At 38.5% G+C, this 27,359-nt stretch overlaps 1 protein-coding gene across 1 annotated transcript in view; it reads left to right on the top strand.

The window, feature by feature from the left end:
- The window catches only part of kntc1 (kinetochore associated 1), a 160,274-nt gene that overhangs the window by 81,202 nt on the left and 51,713 nt on the right, over positions 1-27,359 (top strand). The window contains exons 40-46 of the mRNA XM_073065544.1: positions 556-660; positions 2,632-2,760; positions 12,504-12,620; positions 18,890-18,999; positions 19,267-19,471; positions 21,422-21,511; positions 21,911-22,082. Of these exons, the coding sequence (XP_072921645.1) occupies positions 556-660; positions 2,632-2,760; positions 12,504-12,620; positions 18,890-18,999; positions 19,267-19,471; positions 21,422-21,511; positions 21,911-22,082 (928 nt within the window). The remainder of the gene's footprint in view (positions 1-555; positions 661-2,631; positions 2,761-12,503; positions 12,621-18,889; positions 19,000-19,266; positions 19,472-21,421; positions 21,512-21,910; positions 22,083-27,359) is intronic.

The following is a 27,359-nucleotide window of genomic DNA, read 5'->3' as shown; positions in this document are numbered from 1 at the left end:
GGACAAACCAGGAAAGTACAGTTCGATCAGCTTGATATCAGGAGTGTAGAAGTTATGAAGGGAATTCAGAGGAACAGGATCTACCAGTATTTGGCAGGACAGAGTCTGATTAGGAAGATTCAGCAGGGTTTTGTACATGGGAAGCCATGCCTGCCGTACCTTTTAGAACCTTTGGGATTAGCCGGGTTGTCAGTGTGGTCAGCATGGACCTGGGCTGCAGGACTTGCATTCGTGCTGTATTTCTCTAAGACTTCATATTCTCTGTAACCACCTGGATTTTCTCACACATCCCAATGACATGCTGTAGGTAAATTGGATGCTGTAGATTATCCTTTACTGTAGTTTAAAAGCAAAAAAAAATCAAAGGGAATTTGATTAGAATGTACAAGAAGCAAAGAAGCTGCAAAGAAAGGCTGAAAGAAGGAATTGAACTAAAGGGATTGCTCTCTTGGAAGCAGTCAAAGGTCCATCGGGCTGAACAGTTGCCTCCTTCATAAGAATCAAAAGTAACTGATGAATGAGATGATTAATGTATTTCTCTCCTTTGTTATGCAGCTTCATGAGGACCAATGCTCAAAAGAAGTAAAAGATTTTGTTGTTGATATTGGAAATGTAGCTTTTTCGATTGTCATGAAGAATTCTCAAGCTTTGCTGCACAAGGTAAAGTTGCACCAGATATTCTACAATAATTTGTCAAAATGAACTGTAAATGCTGACAGCAATTTAACTTGCTACTGGTCCATGAATTTCCAGCACCTTAATTGAATGACAATCTAAAACAGGAAATTTGTCCTTTCATTTTCGTACTCAACATTTGCTCCTTTATGCCCTCCATATCAAATTTGCCTTTCCTCCAATGATTGATACTGAAGTATGGTGGATTTTGGTTAATTGAGACATATCTGGACCAGTATATTTTTGCTCAACTAAGCATCTGCTCCAATTAGTTGAAGTTTCATGGAAATGGTTAAAAAGGTGTGTTTAAAAAAGAGACAAACTACTGTTTAACTGAGTAACAAATTATGTATTTAAATGAAATACAGAACAAATTAGAACACTACCAATACTACTACAGTACTATAAAACTATTAGTTCCCAACAATTAATGACAGAAGAATTTATCCAGTGTATGCTGCCCTGTTCTTTTGGTTAACTGTAAATAAAATCAATGTAGACACCTTGTGCAGGTAATAGTCTGTAACAGTGCATCCTCCAAATCTTTAATTTCATTCTAACATTCAAGATGTTTGTCAATACCTTCAAAATCTTTGTAGTTCCTAACTTATTGAAGTAGGGAAATCATTTCATTTTCACTCATGGGTCATTTCTGGCACCTCCAAGCTTGAATGCTTGAAACTACAGTGAACAAAACAGTTCTAAATTGACTTGCTGCTTATTTTTCGCCAACTATCAGTGACAAAAATCACTTTTTTTTAACATAAGCATGCATAACTGATGCTATTTTTAAAAAACTCTCTCTAACTACAATGTAGTTTATAATGGGTACAAGCTCACAAGACTGACACTAGTTAGAAACTGTTCAGCAACCGTCTTCTGTTCCAGTTAAGTGGCATAGTGTCCCAAATGAATGATGGCAATCTTGACTACTTTCTCGATTAGTTTTTATTCTTTAAGAGCTGCATCAAATACGCAGCTCTCTGATTAACCAATGGACCACTTAAACTGAATCTACTATATTGGGAACTTCCCTGGATTCTCTTGCCCAAAAGCCATTTGTAAACCTACTTTGTAGCTTAATTGTGAATAAGTAGAAGGTTGTTCCTCATCTTGATGATGATTATTAGAGGTCTTTATAGTTGTTAAGGTTTCTGCCTTGTACAGAAAATTGGAAGAGTACTGGATACCAATGTGTGGCATTCATAGTTTTTAGCTATAATCTGATGGCGAGTGTCAGTGTCTTCACTTCTTCCAGAATCCGGTTTACTATCACTAATATATGACACAAAATTTGTTTTGCGACAGCATTGCAGGAGAAAGACAAAAATAACTCGAATTACAAAATAAATAACTAATGCAGGGGAAAAAAGAGAAATAATGAGGTAGTGTTCATGGACCATTCAGAAATCTGATGGTGGAGGGGAAGATGCTTTCTCTAAACAGCTGGGTGTGGGTCCTCAGGCTCTTGTACTCTCTCTCAGATGGTAGTATCAACAAAAGGGTATGGCCCAAATGGTGATGGTCCTTGGTGATGGATGCCCCCTTCTTGAGGCACCATCATTTGAAGATGTCCTTGCTGATGGTGAGGATTGTGCTCATGATGGAATTGGCTGAGTCTACAACCCTCTACAGCCTTCTTTCATAATGAATTAGGAATACAGAGCAATCATCACTGAAAGAACAATGTTACTGTACTCAGAGAAGAAGCTGGTCTTGATAACATTGTTCCCCGTTAAAGAAGTGCGTATTAACTGGGATTGTTGTCACATTTGTTCTTTTACTGATGTAATCTGTTATTGGTTATTTTAATTTGCAAGATCAATAAGTTGTGCACTAATAAAAAACACTCTTGCTATTTGTTATCATCTTTAGCCCATTGGATAATTTCCTGCCTTTTTCAGTTCTCTGCAGGTTGTTTCTGCACTAAAGCTTGTGAATCTTTTAATTTCTTAGGTATTCAACTGTCGTGTGGTTGACACTGATTTAGCGTTGGCTTACTGCACATTATTGCCGAGACAGATTGTGTTTGAGAAGTTGTGGAATATCATCAACGATTCGTGGCAGAATTATAATAAAATTCTGGTATGTGAAATGGTTTGTCAAATCTCTTAAATCACATCTTATTTCTATCTAAGCATTTCTCATCTACATTTAGAACCAAAGACGTATGATCTACAAGCAGGAATGAGCAATCCAGCCCCCTTACATCAACTTTGCTATTCAATAAGATCATGTCTAATCTTATTTCGGCTCTTCTTTCTTGAAATAACCTTTTATTCCTTGTTTCTCTTAATTTATAAATATCTATTGATATTCACCTTGAATATGCTGAATTATTGTACTATAGCTGCCTTGTATAAAGATTCCAAAGCTTTATTACTATTCTTTGGGAGCTTTATCATCTCTATTCTGAATGGATGATTGTTTGTTTTAATGCTGAGATCTCTGGTCCTTTGTCAGGCCTTGTAAAAATTATATATGCCTTAATGAAAATCCCTTTTCATGCTTCTAAACACAAGAGAGCATAAGGCCAGTCTGCTTAATCTCTCCTCAGGTGATAAGCCCAAAAATAAATGTGGTGAATCTTCACTGCACTGCCTCTAACGTAGGTACATTCTTCCCTAAATAAGAAGATTGAATTGAATTGAATGATCTTTATTGTCATTATACATAGGTACAATGAAACTCTGTTTGGCTTCCTCTCAGGCAATCATACAAAGTGGTAGATAAAACAAGACAGTAATAGAAAAACAGTATTAAATAGATAAGTAGCAGAAAGTAAGTTACAGCAGCACCAAAATATCACAGTAATGCACAAAGTGCCATTAGTGCAAGTATTTGAGTCCTTGTGTGTGCATGTGTGTGCTCACAGTTTCAGTCATTGTTCTGTGGGAGTGGTGTGATGGAGGCCACAGCTCTGGGGTAGAAGCTGTTCCTCAGTCTATTTGTTCTGGTTTTTAGTGTCCTGAACCTTTTGCTGGACAGAAGCGGGTCAAACAGGGAGTGTCTGGGGTGTGTGGTGACTCTGGTTATGCTGATTACTTTCCTCCTGAGTCTGCTGGAATAGATGGTGTCCAGTCCTGGGAACTCCATCCTGATAATTCGCTGGGCTGCCTTCACCACACGATGCAGGTCTTGTCGCTCAGCGGCTGTGCAGCTGGCATACCACTGTGGCGCTGTTGGTCAGAATGGTTTCAATTGTGCTTCTGTAGAAGTTAAGCAACAGCTTTTGTGGGAGTTTGGCCTGTTTCAGCTTTCTGAGGAAGAAGAGTCTTTGTTGTGCCTTTTATACAAGCATCGAGGTGTTGGTGGTCCATGTCAGCTGCTTTGACAACATAAATCCAAGGAACTTCAGGTGTTCCACACTTTCCACTACCTCACCATGTATATGGAGGGGGGTGTGTACTCTGTTCTTTGATCTCCTGAAGTCAATGATCATCTCTTTTGTTTTAGAAGTGTTAAGGACCAGGCCGTTGTCCTTACACCACTCCGTCAGATGATCTACCTCGAGCCTGTAGGCTGTTTCATCCTCGTCCGAGATCAGGCCAACCACTGGGGTATCATCTGCAAATTTAATTATGGAATTGGAGGTGTAGATAGGGGTGCAGTCACGTGTGAAGAGTGTGTAGAGCATAGGGCTCAGCACACAGCCCTGCCGGGTGCCTGTTTTTAAGATGAGGGTGGTGGAGGTGTGCTTACCAATTCTGACTTGCTGTGGTTGGTCTGTGAGAAAGTCCATGACCCATGGGTGTCGGCGCTACGGGGCAATAGTCATTCAGGCACTTCACTGCTGATTTTTTGGGCACTGGGATGATGGAGGTTTTAAGGCATGTTGGAACAGCAGCTTGTTGCAGTGAGAGTTAAATATACTTGTAAACACCTCAGCAAGCTGGTCGGCACATGCTTTCAGTACCCAGCCGGGCACTCCGTCTGGGCCAGCTGCCTTACTCGCATTCACTTTCCTCAGGGTGGATTTCACCTGATCCGATCAGATCTATATACAATGTTCCAGATGTCGACAACTCTCTGCTTTGCACACAAATCTTTTTGCGATGAAGGCCAATATACTATTTTTTTAACTATGTATTCCATTCACCCCATCTTTGCACATTCTCTTAACCAGTCTATATCCCATAAGACAAAGGAGCAAAATTACGCCATTTGGCCTGTCGAGTCTGCGCTGCTGTTCAATCATGGCTGATCCTCTTTTTCCCTCCTTAGCCCCATTCCCTGGCCTTCTCTCCATAAACTTTGATACTGTGTCCAATCAAGAATCTATCAAGCTCTGCCTTAAATACACCCAACAACCTGGCCTCCATAGCTGCCTGTGGTAATAAATTCCACAAATTCACCACCCTCTGGCTAAAGAAATTTCTCCACATCTCTTTTTTAAATGGCTGCTCCTCTATCCTGAGGCTGTGCCCTGTTGTCCTAAACTTTCCCACCATGGGAAGCATCCTTTCCATATCTACTATGTCTAGGCCTTTCAGCATTAGAAAGGTTTCAATGAAATTTCAGCGAGTACAAACTAAGAGCTTGTCAAACCTTCCTCATATGGTAACCTTTTCATTCTTGGAATCATCCTTGTGAACCTCCCCTGAACCCTCTCCAATGCCATCACATCTTTTCTTGGATGAGGAGCCCAAAACTGTTCACAATACTCAAGATGAGGCCTCACCACTGCAGACCCCTTGAAATGAATGCTATCATTGCATTTGCCTTCCTCACCACTGACTCTACCTGCAAGTGAACCTTTAGCTTGTTCTGCACAAGGACTGCCAAGTCCCTTTGCATCTCAGATTTTTGTATTTTCTCCCTGTTTAGAAAAGAGTGTGCACATTTATTTCTACTATCAAAATGCATGACCAAGCATTTTCCAACATTGTTTTTCATTTGCCATTCGCTTGCCCATTCTCCAAGTCAGCCTAAGTCCTTCTGCAGCCTACCTGTTTCCTTAACACTACCTGCCCCTCCACCAATTTTCATATCATCTGCAAACGGCAACAAAGCCATCTATTCCATTATCTAAATCATTTATTTACAGCATAAAAATAAGTGGTCCCAACACCAACCCCTGCAGAACACTGTTACTGGCAACCAACCAGAAAAGGATCCTTTTATTCCCATTCGCCATGTCCTATCAATCAGCCAATGCTTTAACCATGTCTTGGGCTTTTAACTTGGTAAGCAGCCTCATATGACACCTTGTTAAAGGCCTTCTGAAAGTCCAAATATACAACATCTACTGCATCTCTTTTATATATACTACATGTATTCCAATAGGTTCATCAGGCAAGACTTTCCCTTAAGGAAACTGTGCTGGCTTTGTCCTATCTTGTCCTGTGTCTCCAAGTGCTCCATAACCTCATCCTTAACAATTGACTCCAACATCTTCCCAGCCACTGAGGTCAGGCTAACTAGTCTATAACTACCTTTCTGCTGCATTCCTCCTTTCTTAAAGAGTGGAGTGACATTTGCAATTTTCCAGTCCTCTGGCACCATGCCAGAGTCCAATGATTTTTGAAAGATCATTATTAATGCCTCCACAATCTCTACTGCTACCTCTTTCAGAGCCCTAGGGTGCTATTCATCTTGTCCGGGTGACTTGTGTACACTTGGATCTTTCAGCTTTTTGAGCATCTTCTCTCTTGTAATAGTAACTGCACTCACTTCTCTTCCCTCACACCCCTCAACATCTGGCACACTACTGGTGTCTTCCACAGTGAAGACTGATGCAAAATACTAATTTAGTTCATCTGCCATCACTTTGGCCCCTGCTATTATTTCTCCAGCCTCATTTTCTAGCATTCCTATATCCACTCTCATCTCTCTTTTATTTTTTACATAATTAAAAAAGCTTTTACTATCCACTTTGATATTGTTTGCTAGCTTGCTTTCATAATCATCTTTTCCCCTGTTACGTACCAGCAGCAATAGATCACAAACTGAGTCAGGTTTTGATGTTAAAACCACTGTCTTTATTAGTATCTACTCATAATATAGAAAATTAAACAAAATAAACAGAAGTTAACAATGTTATGCATGTGTGGCTCCCAAACTGTCAAGCTTAGGAACAGTTCTTAAAGTCTTAAGTTGGCAAACTAGAAAAGGTTCAGTAATCTACGGAATATATGAAGGGAGAGATTTGCAAATCTATGTTAAAATGTAGAGAGGAGGCAATAATGAAGAATTCCACAGACTCCATGCTGGGTAAACTAAGTAACAGTCGCAGAAGATCTCATCCGTTGAGTCGTTCTGAAATCCACGTAGAATTATCCTAAGGTGACAGTCACGGGATATCCCTTCGCACAAGTGGTTACTACATAGCACCCCTGAATCCAGGTAAGGGTTAATGAAAGTGGTGGCCGCAGGATTCTCCAACAAAGTCTACATTTAGATCATACGACGTGATAGTCACACATCCAATGTGCACCGTGCCAACCCAGTCTTGGGAAGGGGAAAGCATCGGACTTTCTCTCTCGCTCTCGCCCTTTCCTTCTGAAGGTCCCAGTGGTCTGTCGCAGCTTGTTATACTGATGTCATGGTCCTGCCTCATTCAGGCAATTTTAAAGTGACACCGCTAGTATGAAACAGTGGTCACGTAACACCCTCCTAACGATTCTTTTAGTTGCTCTCTATAGGGTTTTAAAAGCTTCCCAATCCTCTGTCTTCCCTCTAATTTTTTGCTTTGTTATATGCCCTCTCTTCTGCTTTAACATTAGCCTTAACTTCCCTTGTCAGCCACAGTTGTACTATTTTGCCATTTGAGTATTTCTTTGTTTTTGGAATACATCTGTCCTTCCTAATCTTTCCTAGAAACTCATACCATTGCTGCTCTGCTGTCATTCCTGCCAGCATCTCCTTCCAATCAAATTGTGATCATTACTTCTGATAGGTTCTTTTACCTTAAGCTCCCTAATCACCCAGTCCAGTAAAGCTGATCCCCTAGAAAGCTCGACGACAAACTGCTCTTAAAAAGTGATCTCGTAGGCATTCAACAAACTCACTCCTTTGATTTTCCCAATCAACCTGCATGTTGAAAGCTCCCATGACTGTCATAACATTGTCCTTTGACACTGCTTTTCTAATTCCTGTTGTAATCTGTGGTCCACATCCCAGCTACTGTTGGGAGGCCTGTATACAACTGCCATCAGGATCCTTTACCCTTGCAATTTCTTAACCCAAAAGGATTCGACATCTTCTGATCCTAGTCACACCTTTCTACTGATTTGATGCCATTCTTTATGAGCAGAGCCACACCACCCCCTCTGTGTACCTTCCTATCCCTCCGATGCAACGTGTAACCTAGGACATTTAGCTCCCAACTGCAACCATCCTTCAGCCACGATTCAGTGATAACCACAACATCATACCTGACAACCTGTAATAGTGCAACAAGATCATCCACCTTATTTTTTATAGTCCATGCATTGAGATATAACACTTTAAGAGTACTATATTTGCTACCTTTTTTGATTCTGCATCCCTAATGCACTGATACTTGCCCTGCTGGCTGCAATTATGTCCTATCATCTGCCTGCCCTTCCTGACAGTCTGCCACTATTTTTGCTTTTTTTTAAAACCATCTGTCCTATCCTGAGTCCCTTCACTCTGGTTCCCACCCCACTGCCAAATTAGTTTAAACTATCCCCAACAGCTCTAACAAACCTGCCCTTGAGAATACAGTATTGGTTCCCCTCCGGTTCAGATGCAACCCATAACTTTTGAACAGGTCATACTTCCCCCAGAAGAGATCCCAGTGATCTAAGAACCTGAAACCTGCCCCCTGCACCACCAGCTTCTCAGCCACACATTAACTTGCCAAATCACCCTGTTTTTACCCTCACTGGAGCGTGGCACAGGCAGCAGTCCAGAAATTACTACCCAGGAAGTCCTGCTTCTTAGCTTTGTACCTGGCTCTCTAAATTCTCTTTTCAGGACCTCTTTGCTTTTCCTTCCTATGTCATTGGCTCCAATATGTACCAAGATATCTGGCTGCTCTTTCTCCCTCTCCAAAATGTTGTGGACGTCATCCAAAACATCGCTGATCCTGGCACCTGGAAGGCAACATAGCACCTGGATGTCCCATTCACATCCACAGAGCTTGCTGTCTGTTCCCTTGACTATTGAGTCCCCTTTCACTACCGTTCCCCTCTTCTCTCTCTTTCCTTTCTATACCACGGATCTATGCTCAGTGCCAGTAACTCAGTCTCCATGGCATTCGCCTGGGAGGTCATTCCTCTTGCAGGGGTGTCAAACTCATTTTAGGTCACGGGCCGGATTGAGCAAAATGCAGCTTCATGCGGGCCGGATCAGTCGGACGCGTGCGAGCGCAGCTTTCGTTGCCTCCGTTTTTTCAGCCTGCTCTCATGTGTCTCAGTCTCTGCTATAACTACAAAGTGTTTCACTTTACAAATTCCGTTTCTTATGAAGAAGACTGCCGAATAAACACTAAAAACCCTGAAAACCTGGTACCTGAATAAACTCAGCATTAGCCATATCATACGCCATAGGTGCTTTGATTACTGGGGCCAGCTTTAATAGTAATTAGATATTATCTCGCGGGCCAAAGATAATTCCACCACGGGCCGGATTTGGCCTGCAGGCCTTGAGTTTGATATATATGCTCTACAGTATCCAAAGCGGTATACTTATTTTTGAGGGAAATGGCCACAGGGGTGCTCTGTGCTAACTGCCTACTCACATTTCCATTTCTCCTGACAGTCACCCAGCTACTCACCTACTGCAACTTTGGGGTGACCACTTTCCTGTAACTTTGATTGCTTATCTCCTCACTCTTCCATACAAGCCGACGGTCATCCAGCTGCTGCTCCAGATCCCTAACACGGTCTTCAAGGAGTTGGAGCCTGATGCATTTTTGCAGATGTAGTTCCCTGGGAGACTGTGGGTCTTCCAGGACTCCAACATCTAACATGGAGAACACACAACAGCCATTTACTACACTAGGTACAGTAAGAGAGGGGGAAAAAAGAAAACCTTAAGGAAAGCTTACCCAGAGCCTATGCCTTTTTCAAGCTGAAGCCTGGTACTCCTTTCACCACTGGGCTACTCCCAACAATAGCCGCCCCACTTGTCCCTTCTGTACTTTTAAACGAGAGTCGCCAACCTGCGAGAAACTTCATAGCTGTGGCATACACCTGCCACAGATTGAAACATCGGAATGAGCCTGAACACCTGTGAAGCTCTCCTTTTAAGCAAGCTTTGCTGACCTCCGAGAGACCTCCACATTGTGTCCTGCTCCTGCTGCTGATTGGGCTGTTGATGGATTCAAGGATCCCCTGAATCCTTTATGTATCCTTCTCATTTATATCAATTATAATGCACTTATTCACCTCATCCAAATTATTGATAGGGATTATGGATTCCTGGGTTGCAGCATCTCATTTGTTATAGCATCCCAAACTGAAAATGCTTAATTTCCAGTCAAGATGCTGCCAGTGAATGATTCTTTGGGCAACATCTTCCAGATAGATGTCTTCCAGACAGACAAGGTTCCGCACAGAAGGTTAGTTAGGAAGGTTCAATCGTTAGGTATTAATATTGAAGTAGTAAAATTGATTCAACAGTGGCTGGATGGGAGATGCTAGAGAGTAGTGGTGCATAATTGTTTGTCAGGTTGGAGGCCGGTGACTAGTGGTGTGCCTCAGGGATCTGTACTGGGTCCAATGTTGTTTGTCATATACATTAATGATCTGGATGATGGGGTGGTAAATTGGATTAGTAAGTATGCAGATGATACTAAGGTAGGTGGCGTGGATAATGAAGTAGGTTTTCAAAGTTTGCAGAGAGATTTAGGCCAGTTAGAAGAGTGGGCTGAGCGATGGCAGATGGAGTTTAATGCTGATAAGTGTGAGGTGCTACGTTTTGGTAGGAATAATCCAAATAGGACATACATGGTAAATGGTAGGGCATTGAAGAATGCAGTAGAACAGAGTGATCTAGGAATAATGGTGCATAGTTCCCTGAAGGTGGAATCTCATGTGGATAGGGTGGTGAAGAAAGCTTTTAGTATGTTGGCCTTTATAAATCAGAGCATTGAGTATAGGAGTTGGGATGTAATGTTAAAATTGTACAAGGCATTGGTAAGGCGGAATTTGGAGTATTGTGTACAGTTCTGGTCACCGAATTATAGGAAAGATGTCAACAAAATAGAGAGAGTACAGAGAAGATTTACTAGAATGTTACCTGGGTTTCAGCACCTAAGTTACAGAGAAAGATTGAACAAGTTAGGTCTTTATTCTTTGGAGCGTAGAAGGTTGAGGAGGTATTTAAAATTATGAGGGGGTTAGATAGAGTTGACGTGGATAGGCTTTTTCCATTGAGTAGGGGAGATTCAAACAAGAAGACATGAGTTGAGACTTAGGGGGCAAAAGTTTAAGGGTAACATGAGGGGGAATTTCTTTACTCAGAGAGTGGTAGCTGTGTGAAATGAGCTTCCAGTAGAAGTGGTAGAGGCAGGTTCGGTATTGTCATTTAAAGCAAAATTGGATAGGTATATGGACAGGAAGGGAACGGAGGGTTATGGGCTGAGTGCGGATCAGTAGGACTAGGTGAGAGTAAGCGTTCGGCACGGACTAGAAAGGCCGAGATGGTCTGTTTCCGTGCTGTAATTGTTAGATGGTTATATAGTCAGTTATTTCAGCTTTTCTATGTCTTCTACTTATTCTTCTTAATTTTGTTTTTTGAAATTGTTGGGGCCTGTGACTTAGTCTGTAGTTTGGTTGAATGACCTAGTGTTCTGTCCCTGAGAAAATTCCAGAAGAGAAATACGATCTTGAGCTACCACGAGGAGAAGCTCAGAGATGAGATGAGGGGCCGTGATCGACTTCATTCCTTGCTGATTAGAGCGTCGAGGAAGAATGAAACATTGAGGCAAATGTGAAGGAGAGCGAGTGGTTTTTGGAGGGGCCGCTGGTTCGAGTTGCTGCCCTCAGAAGCGTCCATTCTTTCTTGTTGCCAATTGGCGGGTTGGGTGTTTGGTGATCTGTTAGTTTTAGTGCAAGGAAAGGGTTGGGGGTGTTTGGGGTTTGCAAGTTTTTGTTTCTTTTTCTTTTCGTGCAGGGGGGATTGATGTTTTTCTTTCAATTACTTGCATGGTTTTCAGTATTCTTTGGCTATCTGGAGAAGACAAATTTCAGAGTTGTATTCTGCATACACACTATGATAATAAAATTAACGTTTGAACTTTTGGAATGACCTGTTTATTCCTACTATTTTCTGTTGTTTAGCCAACACACAGACCCCCTGCTAGAATATATATCCCCAATACCATTTGCTTTAATTTTTGTTTAATAATCTCTCTATTTTCTGGAAGTCCAAATAGATTACCTCCATTGGTCCCTCCTTATTTACTATGCTAGCCATAAACTCAAAATAAAATGATCTTACGATATTTTTTATCGATGTAAATTTCCCTCCATAAATCTATGCTCATTCTTCCTGATCCCTTATGAAATTCTAATTGCCCTGTTACCACCTCCGTAAATAAAGGCCATTCTATTACTTAAAAAATTGTAAAATTGATCTAAATCTATAAAATATATAATTTCTGTTTGTGACATTTTTGTTAAAAAATAAGTGTCAGAAAAGTGGTTAATTGATAGGGATAAGAACTTATCAGGTTTCAGCTTTTGAAAACACTCAGTCTGGATTTAGATCTAGAAATACTGAGATGGGTTTTCAGGGAGCACTAGGAATCCTATGGGAAGTTGGTCGAGGGAGGAACGAGTGTTAAACACATGGGAACTGATAATTGAATGTGTAATTTGTTCTTCTTTCATCAATTTTAAATCTTGCTATTTCAGGCAGTTGCTGTTGTTGGTGCTCAGCTGGCTAATTTGCATCAGGAAGAGGAGCAAAAACAGAAGTTCAATTCCTTGATTGTTGATACAGAGTGGGGTTTGAAGCTCAGTAAACTTGGTGTAAGTATCTCTTTAAAATATCAAGTATTTGAGTTAGAACTGAGGAAATTTTAAGTCATAGTGACTGCTGCTAGATGTTTTGCCACGAGAGTTGAGTAAAATGTATGGGAATTATTTGGGTGAGAAGTAGCTGATGGATCAAAAGAATATCTTCTGATTGACAGAATGTTACAAATTGTGTTCTCAATGGATATGGACTGGGTTTTCAGCTTTTTGTCAAATATTACAGAGCTAGATGAAGGAATACATTTTTTGCAGATAGCATCCAATTAACTGGGCTTTACATTAGCATAATAATTAGAACTTCTGCACAGCTTCAATGATCTGGATTTGTGATGTTGACAGATTGTCCCTGTTAATCTTGTGCCCCAAAGACATTCTGGCTAGTAGGTTGATTGGCTACTATAAATTACCTCTAATGTCGGAGTGTTGCAAGCGGACTGGGAATTGATGGGCATGTGAGAAAATATAGGTTACAGGAAAATAAATGGGAGAGGGGGAAAGGTAGAAAGATCTAAGAATTGGCATGGATGGTCTGAGTGATCTTCTGTTGTAAGGGAACATGAAACATTGAATTAGTGCAGAACCGCCCCAGGTTATGACATTCCTGTGAATTATTTGTAATTTGAACAGTTTGCAAGTCAGAAATGCAACTTCAATCCAAGTTCTAACATAGCAGAAAATGCCTGTGGCTTGTTCATATGTATTTGCTGTACGTCAGGTGCTCACAAACTGGAGAGGACCTGTAAGATGCATGGTAGCTGGACTTAGGGGTCTAGATAGATCAACTAACTTCATGAAACTGGCATTTGGGGTTCTTTATTGGGAAATGGGAAGTCATCCACTTCAGAGCTAAGAAAAAAATAATTTTGAAAAGTTTGTTTAATTTGTTAAAGACAAATAAGGAAGGGGAAAAAAAAAGGATGTAGCTGTTTACATAGAGAGGGACAGAAGATCATTAAAAAGTTTACGAAAATATTAACCTTTAAGGGCATTAGAATAACCACATGATTTTTAAAATTTTATGTGCTTATTCAGACCCATTTTGGAACTCACTGCCGGGGGTGGTGGTAGAGGCAGAGGCACATATAATAGGAACATTTTAGAGGTTTGGATAGGCATATGGATAAAAGAAAAACAGAGGGCTATGTGAGAGGGAATGGTTAGATTGATCTTGGAGTAGGTTAAAATGTTGGCATAAAATTGTGGGCCAAAGGGCCTGTAACTGTGCTGTAGTATTCTATGTTCTAAGAAACATATTTTTGAAATTAGAATTCAGACATTTAAACAGTAAAATTAGGAACCCTCTTTTCAGAAAAGGCAGTAACTTCTCAGTTTCTAAGAACGTTACTTCCATTTCATGTTGAGAAATCACCATCCTGATTTGGTATTTATTATTGTTGCTGTTGAAATCCTGGAATTCCAAACCCAACAACAAATTTCGGAAAACTACTACCTCAGAGAAATTAGAAATGCGCTATATACAATTGCCCTTGTTTGTCCTTATCTTAAGAAACAAAGAAAAAGATTATTTTTCAAAATAACAAACCATTGTCGTGTTGAATAAGAGTTTCCACTAATGAATGCTAATTGTCCGTGAAACCTAATGAGAACAGTCTAATTGTTGCTGACTACTCAACAAGTAGTGAGTCTAGATTTATATTATTTAATTTTTCAGAGAAGCTGCAATGGTGGTATAATTTGTCTTTGATATTTAATTACATGCAGTGCATCAATGCATTTGCATGCATTTTCATTACCTTTCACAGTCAACGCAAATGCCATTTTTGTGAATTAACAATTTTTCTTTTTCCTCTTGGGTGGGGGGTGGGAGGTCTTTTTCTAATTATGTTTCTTTTATCAGTTTTTTTTTTAGTTTTTTAATTTGGGCTGATTTTAAACTACAAAAATGTCCGCAATGTCATCACTTCCGGGTCCTCCCCTTATTTTTGTTCCTCTTCCGGGTGCATGAGTTTATAAGTTGGTTAACCCTTTATATACCAAAGGGTTGATTTCAGAACTATGGCTCAGACCATTAATTTTGTCTCTTGGAATACTAATGGCTTAAACCATCCGATTAAACGGAAAAAGATTTTCAAAGTATTCCAAAGACTTAATGCTCATATTATTTTTGCACAAGAAACTCATGTGAGGAAAGAGGACAATTATCACTTTTTTAGGTTTTGGAGGGGATCAACAGTATCATTCGAATTCGAATGCCAAAGTAAAGGGAGTTTCAATTTTTATTGACTCCTCTATTGCATTTGTCCAACATGATACCTTTTCGGATCCGAATGGTAGATTTTTGTTAATTACTGGCTTACTTTTTAACAAAAAGGTTGCTATGGTTAATGTTTATGCTCCAAATGTGGATTGTCCCGATTTTTTAAAGTCCTTATTTACTTCTCTACCTAATCTAAATGAATATAAGTTAATAAAGGGTGGTGACTTTAATTGTTGTTTAAATCCTTCGATGGACAAATCTATATCTACTCGGGCTTTATCTAATAAGTCGGCCACTTGTATTAACTCTTTTTTGACTGATACTGGAATTTTTGATATTTGGAGATTTCGGCATTCTAAGGACAAAGAGTTTTCATTTTTCTCACATGTTTATCATTCCTACTCGAGAATTGATTATTTTTTTTATTGACTCTTGTTTTATTCCATCGGTAATTGGTTGTAATTATGATATTATAGCCATCTCTGACCATGCTCCATTAAAACTTTCTGTTAAATTTACGGATACAGCTTCTAGTGCTAGACAATGGCAATTTGATTCTACTTTACTGCAAGATCTGGATTTTATTAAATTTATGTAGGAACAGATCGATTTCTTCTTTTTAACTAATTCCATGGATGATATTTCTTGCGGAACACTTTGGGACACTTTTTAAAGCATATATACGTGGACAGATTATCTCCTACTCTGTTGGTCTGAGAAAACGCATCAAGAAGGAAACTCTTTTGTTGGTTGATAAAATTAAAGAGATTGACAAGAAATATTCGATTACTCCTAGTAAGGAACTTTACAAACAAAGGGTTGAACTTCAAACGGAACATAGTTTATTACTTACATCTTCGATTGAAAATCAATTAATGAAAACCAGATCTGATTTTTATATACATAATGATAAATCGGGTAAACTGTTAGCTAGTCAATTGAAGAATGCTTTGGTTAAACGTCAAATTACTAAGATCCGTCAGCAGAATGGGGATCTGACAGTTAACCACGATGAGATAAATAAATCATTTCAAGATTTTTATACCCTGTATCATTCTGAATTCCCTCATGATCGTAATACCATGTGTGATTTTCTTGGGAAATTGAATTTTCCAAAATTATCATCAGATGATCTTTCAATATTAGAAACTCCTATTACGGATGCAGAAATTAAAGGGGTTATTTCCTCTATGAATTCTGGGAAAGCACCAGGTCCAGATGGGTATACAGTAGAATTTTTAAAATGTTTTTCCGCTACTCTTTCTCCTTGGTTATGCAGGGTTTTTGAAGAAGCAATTAGATTGGGCAATTTGCCACAATCTTTTTATAGAGCTTCCATTTCTTTAATATTGAAGAAAGATAAAGACCCTACTGACTGTGCATCCTATAGACCAATATCTTTATTGAATGTAGATTCCAAGATCTTTTCCAAGTTACTGGCATCCAGGCTGGAGAAGGTATTACCCCAAATTATTTTGGAAGATCAAGCCTGTTTCATTAAAAATCGCTATTCTTTTTTCAATGTTAGGAGATTATTGAATATTGTTTATACTCCTTCACATAGCACTTCAGAATGTGTCATTTCATTAGATACGGAGAAAGCACTTGATAGAGTTGAATGGCCATACTTATTTAATGTGCTTGAGAAGTTTAATTTTAGTCCGACATTCATTTCCTGGATTAAACTGATATATCATACTTCAGTAGCCTCAGTGCTTACTAACAATCAAAGATCTCCCTTTTTTTGTTTATTTCGAGGTACTAGACAAGGCTGCCCTCTTAGTCCATTATTATTTGATATTGCTTTAGAACCCTTGGCAATTGCTATCAGAGAATCACAGAACATTTTTGGCATTAATCGTGGGACAGATATACATAAGTTATTATATGCAGATGATTTACTATTATTTATTTCTGATCCTGAGAAATTATTCCTGCAGTTTTATCATTGTTGGCTCAATTTACTGATTTTTCTGGGTATAAATTAAATCTTAATAAGAGTGAATTGTTTCCTTTAAATAGACAGGTTCCAATTTATGGAAATTTACCTTTTAAATTAGTTAATGACTTTTATTTATTTAGGGATTAAAATCACAAAAAACTATAAAGACTTATTTAAGGTTAATTTTTTACCCTTAATCGATCAGATTAAATGTTTGTTTACTAAGTGGTCACCACTATCTTTATCTCTGATAGGTCGGATTAATGCTATTAAGATGGTTATTTTACCCAAGTTTTTATATATAGTTCAAGCGGTACCTATTTTTATTCCGAAATCTTTCCTTGCTAATGTTGGTTCAAAAATTTCCTCATATATATGGCAGAATAAAAATCCTAGGTTAGGTAAAATTTATTTACTGAAGGCAAGGAAGGAAGGTGGATTGGCATTGCCTAATTTTAGATTTTATAATTGGGCAGTTAATATCCGATATTTGATATGTTGGTTAAAGGATTGGGACATATCTTTTAGCCCTCATTGGGTGAACCTGGAAATTAAATCTGTACAAGGATTTGCATTGGGTTCTATTTTAGGGATTCTCTTCCCTTTGCTCTTTCTAAATTGCCGAAACGAATTGATAACCCGATAGTTAAACATACTTTACGTATATGGTTTCAATTTCGGAAATTTTTTGCGTTGACTCAGTTTGTTTTAAATATCCCTATTGTATCCAATTGCTTTTTTTATCCTTCTATTATAGACCAAGCTTATTCAGCTTGGAAGACTAAAGGATTACTACGATTTTCCAATTTATTTTTGGATAATTGTTTTATGTCTTTTGAGCAATTATCTAATAAATATAATTTGCCTAGATTTCATTTTTTTAGATATTTACAGATTAGGAATTTCTTAAATACTGTACTTCCTACTTTTCCGAATTTTGTGTCTTCAGGTATTTTGGAGAATTTGTTTGAACTAAATCCTTTTCAGAAAGGGCTAATATCAAAACTTTACAATATAATTATGAAGATACGTTCAGAGCCCTTTTATAAGACTAAAAATTATTGGGAAAGAGAACTTAACCTTACTATCCCTATTGAGAATTGGGATAAAATTCTTCAATTAGTTAATACATCATCTATATGTGCTAAACATTCATTAATACAGTTTAAAGTTGTGCACAGGGCTCATATGTCCAAGGATAAATTTTTACTCCTATATAAATCCTATTTGTGACAGATGTCATTCTGAGATAGCGTCTTTAACTCATATGTTCTGGTCGTGTCCGCTTTTGAAAAAATATTGGAAAGATATTTTTGATATTATTTCTGCGGTATTGAACATTGATTTACAACCACATCCTATTACTGCAATTTTTGGTTTACCAATGATGGATTCACTCCATTTATCTTCTTCCGCTTGTCGAATGATTGCATTTCTTACATTAATGGCTAGAAGATCTATTTTGTTGAATTGGAAAGAAATTAATCCTCCTACCGTATTTCATTGGTTTTTTCAAACTATGTTATGTCTAAATTTAGAAAAAATTAGAAGTGTTGTATTTGATACTTCTATTAAATTTGAAAAGATATCAAGACCATTTATTCAATATTTTCATATGATGCAAAATGACCCTGTTCCAAGCCTATTTGTTTTTCCAGTTTCGATTTTATATATGTTGAGAGGATCGGAGTTGACAACACTGATGATTTTGTATTTTTGTGAGATATTATAAACGGCCCTTTTTTTCCATTTTTTCTTTTTCTCTTTTTTCTTTTTTTTCTTTATTAGTTATTAGATTATTAGATTAGTTTTCTTTTGCATAATTTTTTTTCTTTTTCTTTTTTCTGTTTTTTTTAATATATACTATGATATACCTAGGTTTGCCTTGTTTATTTGTATATTGTATCGTTCATGATTTGGGAATACTCATTTATACTGTAATCATTGCTTATGTATTCTTTCATGTTTAGTCAAAATGTGTATGTTTGTAATCCCATTATCTTTGTATTAATTTTAATTTTATTTTGTTGATATTAATAACAATAATAAAAAGATTGAGAAAGAAAGAACAATTTTTCCATAACGTTATTCTATTCTTTCTAGATCTTGTTCCAATCAGCATTTAGGGAGAATCCGGGAAAGAAAAAGGAATGTATTCTTATTTTGGTGCAGAATCCGAATGTGGACTCCAAACTGATAATGCAGTACTGCAAGTAATAATGATTTCATAAAGCTGTTCAAAATACCAATTAAAATAATAAAGATAGTTAATATGAAAATTAACATCTGTACAAAAGATTACATGTACTGTAATCAAAAAGTACTTTCTAAGCATTTCATTACCTTTTTACTAATATTTGTGTTTAGTCTTGGTACTGTGATATACCTTAAATATGGATAGTGTAAAATATTATTGCAATTATTTGCTTTCATAAATAGAAATCTGATTGATTGCTGAATGTCTGTTTTTTCTCTTTCAGGGCTTTTGGGTTGAACAGTGATGTTGCACTACAGTTGTATATAGAGACGTTGCTTTTACGTGGTACAAGTGCCCATCATGGTGAAGGAGAACCATGTGATATAAAGCAGTTTCAAGCTAATGATTTGGAAAGAGCCATAGAAGTAATGCCTTTATTGAAAAATAAAACTGACCTGGTTATTAGTTTGAGTTGTGCTTTATACAAGGTAATCCTTCATTAATTCAATCTAGCCAACGTGTAGTAGTTTTCGTACCTTAAGAACAGCAATTAGGAGAAAAGATAGATGATGTATCACCAGGTTTGAGTGTGGGGATGGTTGCTACTCTGCAGAGTGTTGTTGTTTTTTTTTAAAGGAGAGTGAGAGATCATTGAAGTATTGAGTTGAGTAATTGTAGATAACATGAATATCAAATCAAACATGCAAATACTGCAAAAACAAACTGTGATTCTGTGAAATTATTTGCTTGCAATTGGCTGCATGTGCTCTGTTATTGTGTACATGTAAGATTGATCGTGCTTGATTTTATTTTAAATATTAAAGGAACTGAGGGCTGTGGGGTTGAATGGGAAGCTGGATTTTCAATTCAGCCGTATCTTTGAGTAGTAGGTTACTTCAGCTGCATTCTTCTAAACTTCATCAGTGAAAATATTTGCAGTAGCTCAAGTCTGTTTCCAGATCACGAGGCATCATCATGATAAATGAGCATTGCAGTCTCTTTAACTTTAATGTGCCCAGTTTGAAGACACTTTATGGTTTCTCTATGTCAATTTAATTGCAAGCTTTAATATTGATCTATTTTAGATCTATTACAACTGATCTTGTAACTGAGTCCTTAGAGGGCAGCATTTAGAAGCAAACTTGATGGCAGAGAGAGGGAAAAGTGCTTGCAAGGTCTCAGAATGAGTTGGAAAGGTTGCCTGAGAACATTTACCTGTAGTTTATTTGTTCATGAGACTATCAGAGATCTTCAGGAATCCTGACAGGAAGCTGCCAGGAATGTCCCCAAAGAGTGATGCTGCATGATTGTAGTTTATGAATGCTTTGTCTGGGAGAAGCATGCAGAGCATTATACTTGCTCCGCTTGCATCTGTGGGTTGAAAGAAAAGTAAAATATGCAGCTGGAAGGAGAAAATTGTGAGTTAAAAAGGGGATGAGCAGCAACAACATGGAATAGTTATTAGAGAAGGAAGCTAAACATGACCATGTCCTTAAACTCCATTGACAAAGTAGTCTTAAATATACATATATGTCCTCAGATTTTTGAGGACTGTTCTTGTTGAATTGGCATAGACATTGCTTCTTTGAAAGGCTGAGCTTGCATTCAATATGCATTGATTGATAAGGTCAAGGATGATGAGCCCCACTCTGCCTCTACTTTCATGGTCCTGATTGGCAGTCTTAGATGTTTTTCCTAGTCCATTTTTATGCCATGTAATAGATGTCTGAAGTGGGCAAATAACTAGTGGACATCAATTTTTGAGTACAAGTTAGCTTCAGTCTGAAAGGTGAGTGATGTATAGAATGAGCAATGAGACTCCTGGAACAGAATGTATTTTGAGTTTTAGCTCTTTAAATTGCTGGTTATTCCATATTTAAGCAAGGCCATTGATTTTTTTTTAGACTAAAGAAATTAAAAATTACACAGGAAACAAAAATTGGACATTTCACCTTAAAGAATGGTTATAGCACAGAAGGGACCATTTAGCTCATTGAGTGCATGCAGCTCACACAGTTAACATCATTTTGGGGAGTTTTGCACAGAACCATGCTTTGAGTGTGAAACAAGTCCAACTAGAAACTCAAGTTGAATTCCATATCGGGACGAAGAGGCATAGAAATGGATGGACTTTTGCCTTACTCAGGATTAAGCCTATTTTCAACTGCTCACATTTTCCCCCAGAGTTGTGAGAAGAAATTTCTAAGCCAATTCTATATTGCTGAGTCTGCTTTCTCCAGTGGTTCCTTTTTGTCTATTCAGAGCAAGTTGAGGAATGCTAACAGTTAAAATGAAAATAAGTCAGATCGTTATGCAGCACACTTAAAGTTGGTGACTGTAGTGCACTTTGGGACCATAACCAGAAGTATATTTTTAAAGTAGGGAAGTTTACTTTATAATTTGCTGAATACTGAAGTGTATTTTCCTTCATTTTTAAGATGGATCCATATGACTATGAAATCATTGAAAGTACCTTAAAAATTATAAAATTATCAAATGAAACAACCTTCAATTTCAACTTGGATCAGGTAGGAAAAAATGGATCTAAAGGGTAAAACTAAGTGTTGACTCTGCTGGTTTTTATAATGGATAGTAACAAAAGCTGCTTAATGCTCTGAACTTAAAAAATAACATTTTGAGGGGGAAGAATGAGGGAACTTTGGTGAACTTTTAATGAAATGACAAAATTTGAGAAAAAAGGAAATAGATGGGAGTGCTTGCAAATAAGTTAAGTAAAATTATTTATTGCTTTTATATTTGTCTTTTGCTAGTTCTAAAGAAAAATTTGGAAGTCAAGTCATTCTAGGGGTTTTGAGTAATATTTTGAAAAATCTTATCAGCTCAGGAAGATACTACACATTGTCAAAATAACAACTGCATTTCATTATCACTAGTTTCATTTGTGAAATAAAATCTTATTTTAATAGGCTTTAAGTCTCTTGCAACATTTGTACTCCTACAAACGAATTTCACCACCTGGGGATTTTGAACTTCAGTATCTCCGGAAATATTCCATTGATCTTTCACCAATGGCTGAGAGTAGGCTGCCCTTCCACATACTCTTCTTTGAAAACAAACAAAGGTTTTGGAATGTGATATGTAAGTACTTAAATTTGGGACAAGTATGATGAATGGGATGCAGAAATAACACTTTTTCTAGAAATGCCTTCTGTTAACTTAAGGATTGCTGACACAACAGAAAATGTATGTTATGTGGGGAAATAGGATTTTTAGCTGAAAGTAAGGTGTGTGAATGAACTGAAAGAATGGTGATTGAAAGTGTTTAATTGGCTGTCAGTAATATTTCTTTAAAAAATAGACAAAGGATTTAAAAATGCATGTGAGTACGAATGGCTGTTTTGCATTATTTTAAAGTAGAGGAAAGTCAAAAGAAAGGTACTTGTCTTTATGGCAGCTGCATTCAGAATGCTCACAGCTGACCCCTCAGTTTGATGGTAGCATGAAATACTAAGGATTCCAGTTAGTTTGTCCATCAGTTAATTGGGACAGCCTCTTGTTTGGGCCAACTCTTCAAAAACAAAAACTAATTGAGAAAATAGCCAGGATTCTCTTCGTTTATTTGGGACATCTGCTTGTTGTTATGTGCCATGTTTTATGATGTGGGTGGTCATGGTCTTTCCATGACCAGGATTGTTCTTGACAAATTTTTTTACAGAAGTGGGCAGTGTCTTTACAAGACAAATGACCCCAGCGATTATCAATACTTTTCAGAGATTGCCTGGCATCAATGGTCCCATAACCAGGTCTTGTAATATAAACCAACTGCTCATACAACCAGCTTCCTCCTGGTCCCATGGCTTCATGTGACCCTGATTTATTTTTTTTGGGGGGAGAGGGGTTGAATAAGCAGATGCTACACCTTGCCCAAGGGTGACTTGCAGGCTAGTGGAGGGAAGGAGAGCCTCGCACCTCCTTTGGGAGAGACACATCCCCACACTGCCACACAATTTATTTGGGACATTATGCCACTTAATTGGAAGAGGAGACTGTTACCAACCAATTTGTAACTAGTGTCAAACTAGCCATTGGGGGCCACACCATGCTTAGAGCAAATGGATTTTAAATAGCATCAATTGCTTGCATTTGTGTTCAAAAAGCAGCGATTTTGTCACCGATAGTTGGTGAGAAATAAGCAATAAGACAATTCAGAATTGTTTTGCTCACTGTGGTTTCAAGCATTCGGTCTTGGGGATGGCAGAAACAGCTGGGAGTGAAAATTAAATGATTTTACTACTTCAATAAATTAGGAACTACGAAGAATCTGAAGGAAACGACGATCATCTTGAATATTGCAATGTAAATGAAGATTTGGAGGTGCAGTTGTCAATAGCATCGAATGAAGGTGGTCCAATATCTGCACTAGGTGTCTACGCTGATTTTGTTCATTTACAGTCAGTCAAAAGGACGTGGCACTATACGCTGAATTCCTCCAATAACTACTAGGAACTAATACAGTTTTATAGTACTGTGGTAGAATTTGTTGTGTTCTAATTTGTTCTGCATTTCATTTAACTGCGTGGTTTGTTATTCAGTTGAGCAGTAGTTTGTCTTTTTGATCTTTTTAACTATTTCTGTGAATCTTCAGCTAATTAGGCCAGCCACTTAATTGGGCCAGAATGCATTGGTCCTGATTGTAATGTATTGTGTGAGTATTCATAGGTCAGAGTGTGTATGACGTCAGGACACGGTTAAAAGAACTGGAAGTCTGTTGAATAAACGTGGTTGTTCAATCTACAGCGGTGTCCGAGTCACATTAATACTACATGGTGTCAGAAGAAATCACGAAAAAAAGGAAGAGAAGACACGTAAAAGATGTCACCGTCAAGTTTAAGCCTACAAGGTAATCTTGCTGAGAACTGGAAAATATGGATCCAGAAGTTTGAGCTGTTTTGCACCGCCAGCAGCGTAGCTGAAAAGACGGAGAAAGTGCAATGTGCTATGTTTCTGCATGTGGCGGGGGAAGAAGCAATAAAGATTTGCAACATGTTTGTCTTCCAAGATGATGAGCAAGATAAAATTGAAGTGTTGAAGAAAAAGTTTCAAGATTACTGCGAACCAAGAAAAAACCTACCGTACATCCGACACATATTTTTCACGAGGTCTCAAGGACTAACAGAGACCATAGACGCCTATGTAACAGATTTGAAGAACAAGGCAAAAGACTGTGAGTTCAGACAACTGCATGATTCTTTAATACATGACAGGATTGTATGCAGCATACAAGATGATCAAGTGAGAGGCAAGCTATTGAGAGAGGAGGATCTCACATTAGAAAAGGCGATTGATGTTTGCCGTGCCAGCGAGATCATGTCAAGTCAGGTTAAAGTGCTCAATGAAGAGACTGAAGTTCACAAAATAAAAACTGTGAAAACTGACAAGAGTAGGACAAAGCCAGCTCCACAGGATGATCAAAAGGAAGTTAACAGCAACAGATGTGGTTATAAATATGGATACAGAAAATGTCCAGCCTTTGGTAAGACATGCAAATTATGCAGAAAAAAAAATCACTTTGCAAAGATGTGCAAATCGCAGGAGCACGCAAGGAAAATGCATGCTGTGGAACAGAGTGAGGGCAACAGTGATATGTTCATTGGCACAGTTGAAATGGAACAGGAGGTATGCATCAAGAATATTGACAATGCAGAGATGGAGGATGAAGATGACTGGACTCAAGATCTGATAATAAACAGGAGGAATGTGACATTTAAGCTTGACACTGGGGCAAAGTGCAATGTAATTCAGCAGAAACATTCAACTCACTGGACATCAGAGGAAGACTGAGAAAATCCACCTGCAAGCTTGTTGCATATTTTGGCCACAAGACAGCACCATTGGGAAAGAAAGCCCTCACCTGCGTGTAGAAAGGACAAAAACACAAGATAGAGTTTGAGATAGTACAGCAACATGTTCCAGCAATACTGGGCAAAGCAACATGCACAAAGCTAGGCCTGGTGAAGCAAATCTATGGTGTTGAAAAAGAAAATGATATTCTCAAAGACTTTGCTGACTTGTTTTCTGGATTAGGATGTTTACCAGGGAAATACCATATCCAGATTGATCCAACTATTGCACCAGTTGTGCATGCCCTGAGAAAGATTCCAGTAGCTCTCAGGGATCAAGTAGTGGAGGAGCTACACAGAATGGAACAGATGGGAGTCATAACAAGACAAGTAGTACCGACTGACCGGGTGAATAGTATGGTGACAGTGGTCACAGAAAAAAAGATGAGGATTTGCTTGGATCCACAAGATCTCAACCAAGCCATCAAAAGAGAGCACTATCCGCTGCTCATGGTTGAAGAGGTTATCTCCCGCATGCCTAATGTGAAACACTTTTCAGTATTAGACGCAAATCAAGGTTTCTGGCAGATCAAGCTGGATGAGGAAAGTTCCAAGTTATGCACTTTCAACACGCCCATAGGGAGATATCATTTCCTGTGTCTACCCTTTGGGATTTCTTGTGCACCAGAGGTTAGTGGCACAAATGATTGAAGGCCTGGATAGAGTGATCAACATCATTGATAATTTACTGATATGGGGGGACACCATTGAGGAACATGATCAGAGACTGAGGAAGCTCCTGAAGAGAGCATGTGAATACAACCTAAAACTGAACAAAAGCAAATGTAAGATCAGAACTACAGCGATCAAATACATAGGTCACATATTCAGCACCGATAGGCTAAAATCACGATAGGCTATCGTACCAAACCAAATGAGACAGGAAATGCTCAACAGAATTCATGAGTCACACCTGGGGATAGTGAAATGTAAAGAAAGAGCAAGGGACATTCTCTATTGGCCAGGCATGTCAACTCGGATAGAGGACATTGTGTCTCAGTGTGCTGTCTGTAATGAAAACAAAAACCGCAATCCAAGAGAGCCTCTGCTTCCCCACCCACTACCAGGAAGACCATGGGAGAAGATTGGCACAGATCTCTTTCACTACAATGGTGCAGAATATCTGCCTTGTGTGGACTACTATTCAAATTATCCGGAGAACACCAAGTTAAGTGACACGTCCAGTCAAGGTGTCATTACTGCAATGAAGTCGACATTCGCAAGACATAGTATTCCAGATATTGTCGTTAGTGACAATGGTCCACAATATGCCAGTGGTGAGTTTAGAGGGTTCTCAGAAAGCTGGGAATTTCAACATGTTACTTCCAGTCCAGGGCACGCTCAGTCTAATGGACAAGCAGAGAGAACTGTACAAACTGTCAAGAACATGCTCAAGAAGGCACAAAGCAGCAACGGTGACCCTTACATTGCTCTGCTTGAATACCGCAACACACTGATTGAGGGTGTGGGATTCCCATTCAGCTGTTGATGGGACGTCGTTTGAAGTCCAAACTGCCAACATCCACAACTCTACTGACTCCTGAAGGTAATGCTCAAGTACATGACAATCAAAAGTACAAGCAAATAAAGCAAAAAAGCTACTATGACAGACCATCATACAAGACAGTTACCAGATCTGTATACAGGTGAAAATGTCAGAATACAGAGAGGAGACACTTGGCAACCAGCTGTGGTTGTGAACAGATATCAGCAACCAAGATCCTTCATAGTTCGCACGCCGGATGGAAGAGTCTACAGGAGGAACAAGAAGCATCTACTGAAGACAGGCGAGAGGGAGTTTCCATGTACAGATGCACAGGACATTTCCACAGATACAGACATGGAAACAAACGACACCAAAAGTGATACAGACCGCAAAGACACAGAGGTCACTCGAGAAACTTGACACTGATGAAGGACAAGCACAGTCACAGCTGTGTTACACACGGTCTGGGAGACAAGTCAAACTTCCAGCTAGATACAGAGAATAGTTCTACCTACAGTCTCACACAGTTTGAGGCAAAGTCACACATGTTATAAGTTCCAAGGTGTGAAATAAAAGGTTTATTAGTCTATGTTAGTAAAGGAAATTACACTGCTGTTAGTATTGTAAGATGCAATGAAGAATACAGTATAAGAAGTTAAGATTTTTTTAGTTTATGTATGTCATGGCTGTTGCAATGTAAGAAAGGCATACCTAGAGGCATTGTTTTGGTAATTCATGGTGTTGTAAAAAAAAATCTTGAGAAGGGGGATGTAGTGTATTGTGTGAGTATTTGTAGGTCAGAGTGCGTATGACGTCAGGACGCGGTTAAGAAAAATGCAAGTCGGTTGAATAAACGTAGTTGTTCAATCTACAGCGATGTCCGAGTCACATCAATACTACTCTGATGTATTCCAGTGAACCGGAATCCACGGTATTGCTAGTTTATTGCAGCATTCCTCCTCAATACCCAAATCTGAATGTTAATTGTGAAAATAGTATACAAGGATAAGTGAAGTGTCAATCATGCCA

The sequence above is a fragment of the Hemitrygon akajei genome, chromosome 14 (genome assembly GCF_048418815.1).
Source record: "Hemitrygon akajei chromosome 14, sHemAka1.3, whole genome shotgun sequence".
Classification (NCBI taxonomy): Eukaryota; Metazoa; Chordata; class Chondrichthyes; order Myliobatiformes; family Dasyatidae; genus Hemitrygon; species Hemitrygon akajei.
The sequence above is the reverse complement of the archived record's forward strand: the minus strand, read 5'-3'. Positions and strand labels throughout refer to the sequence as shown.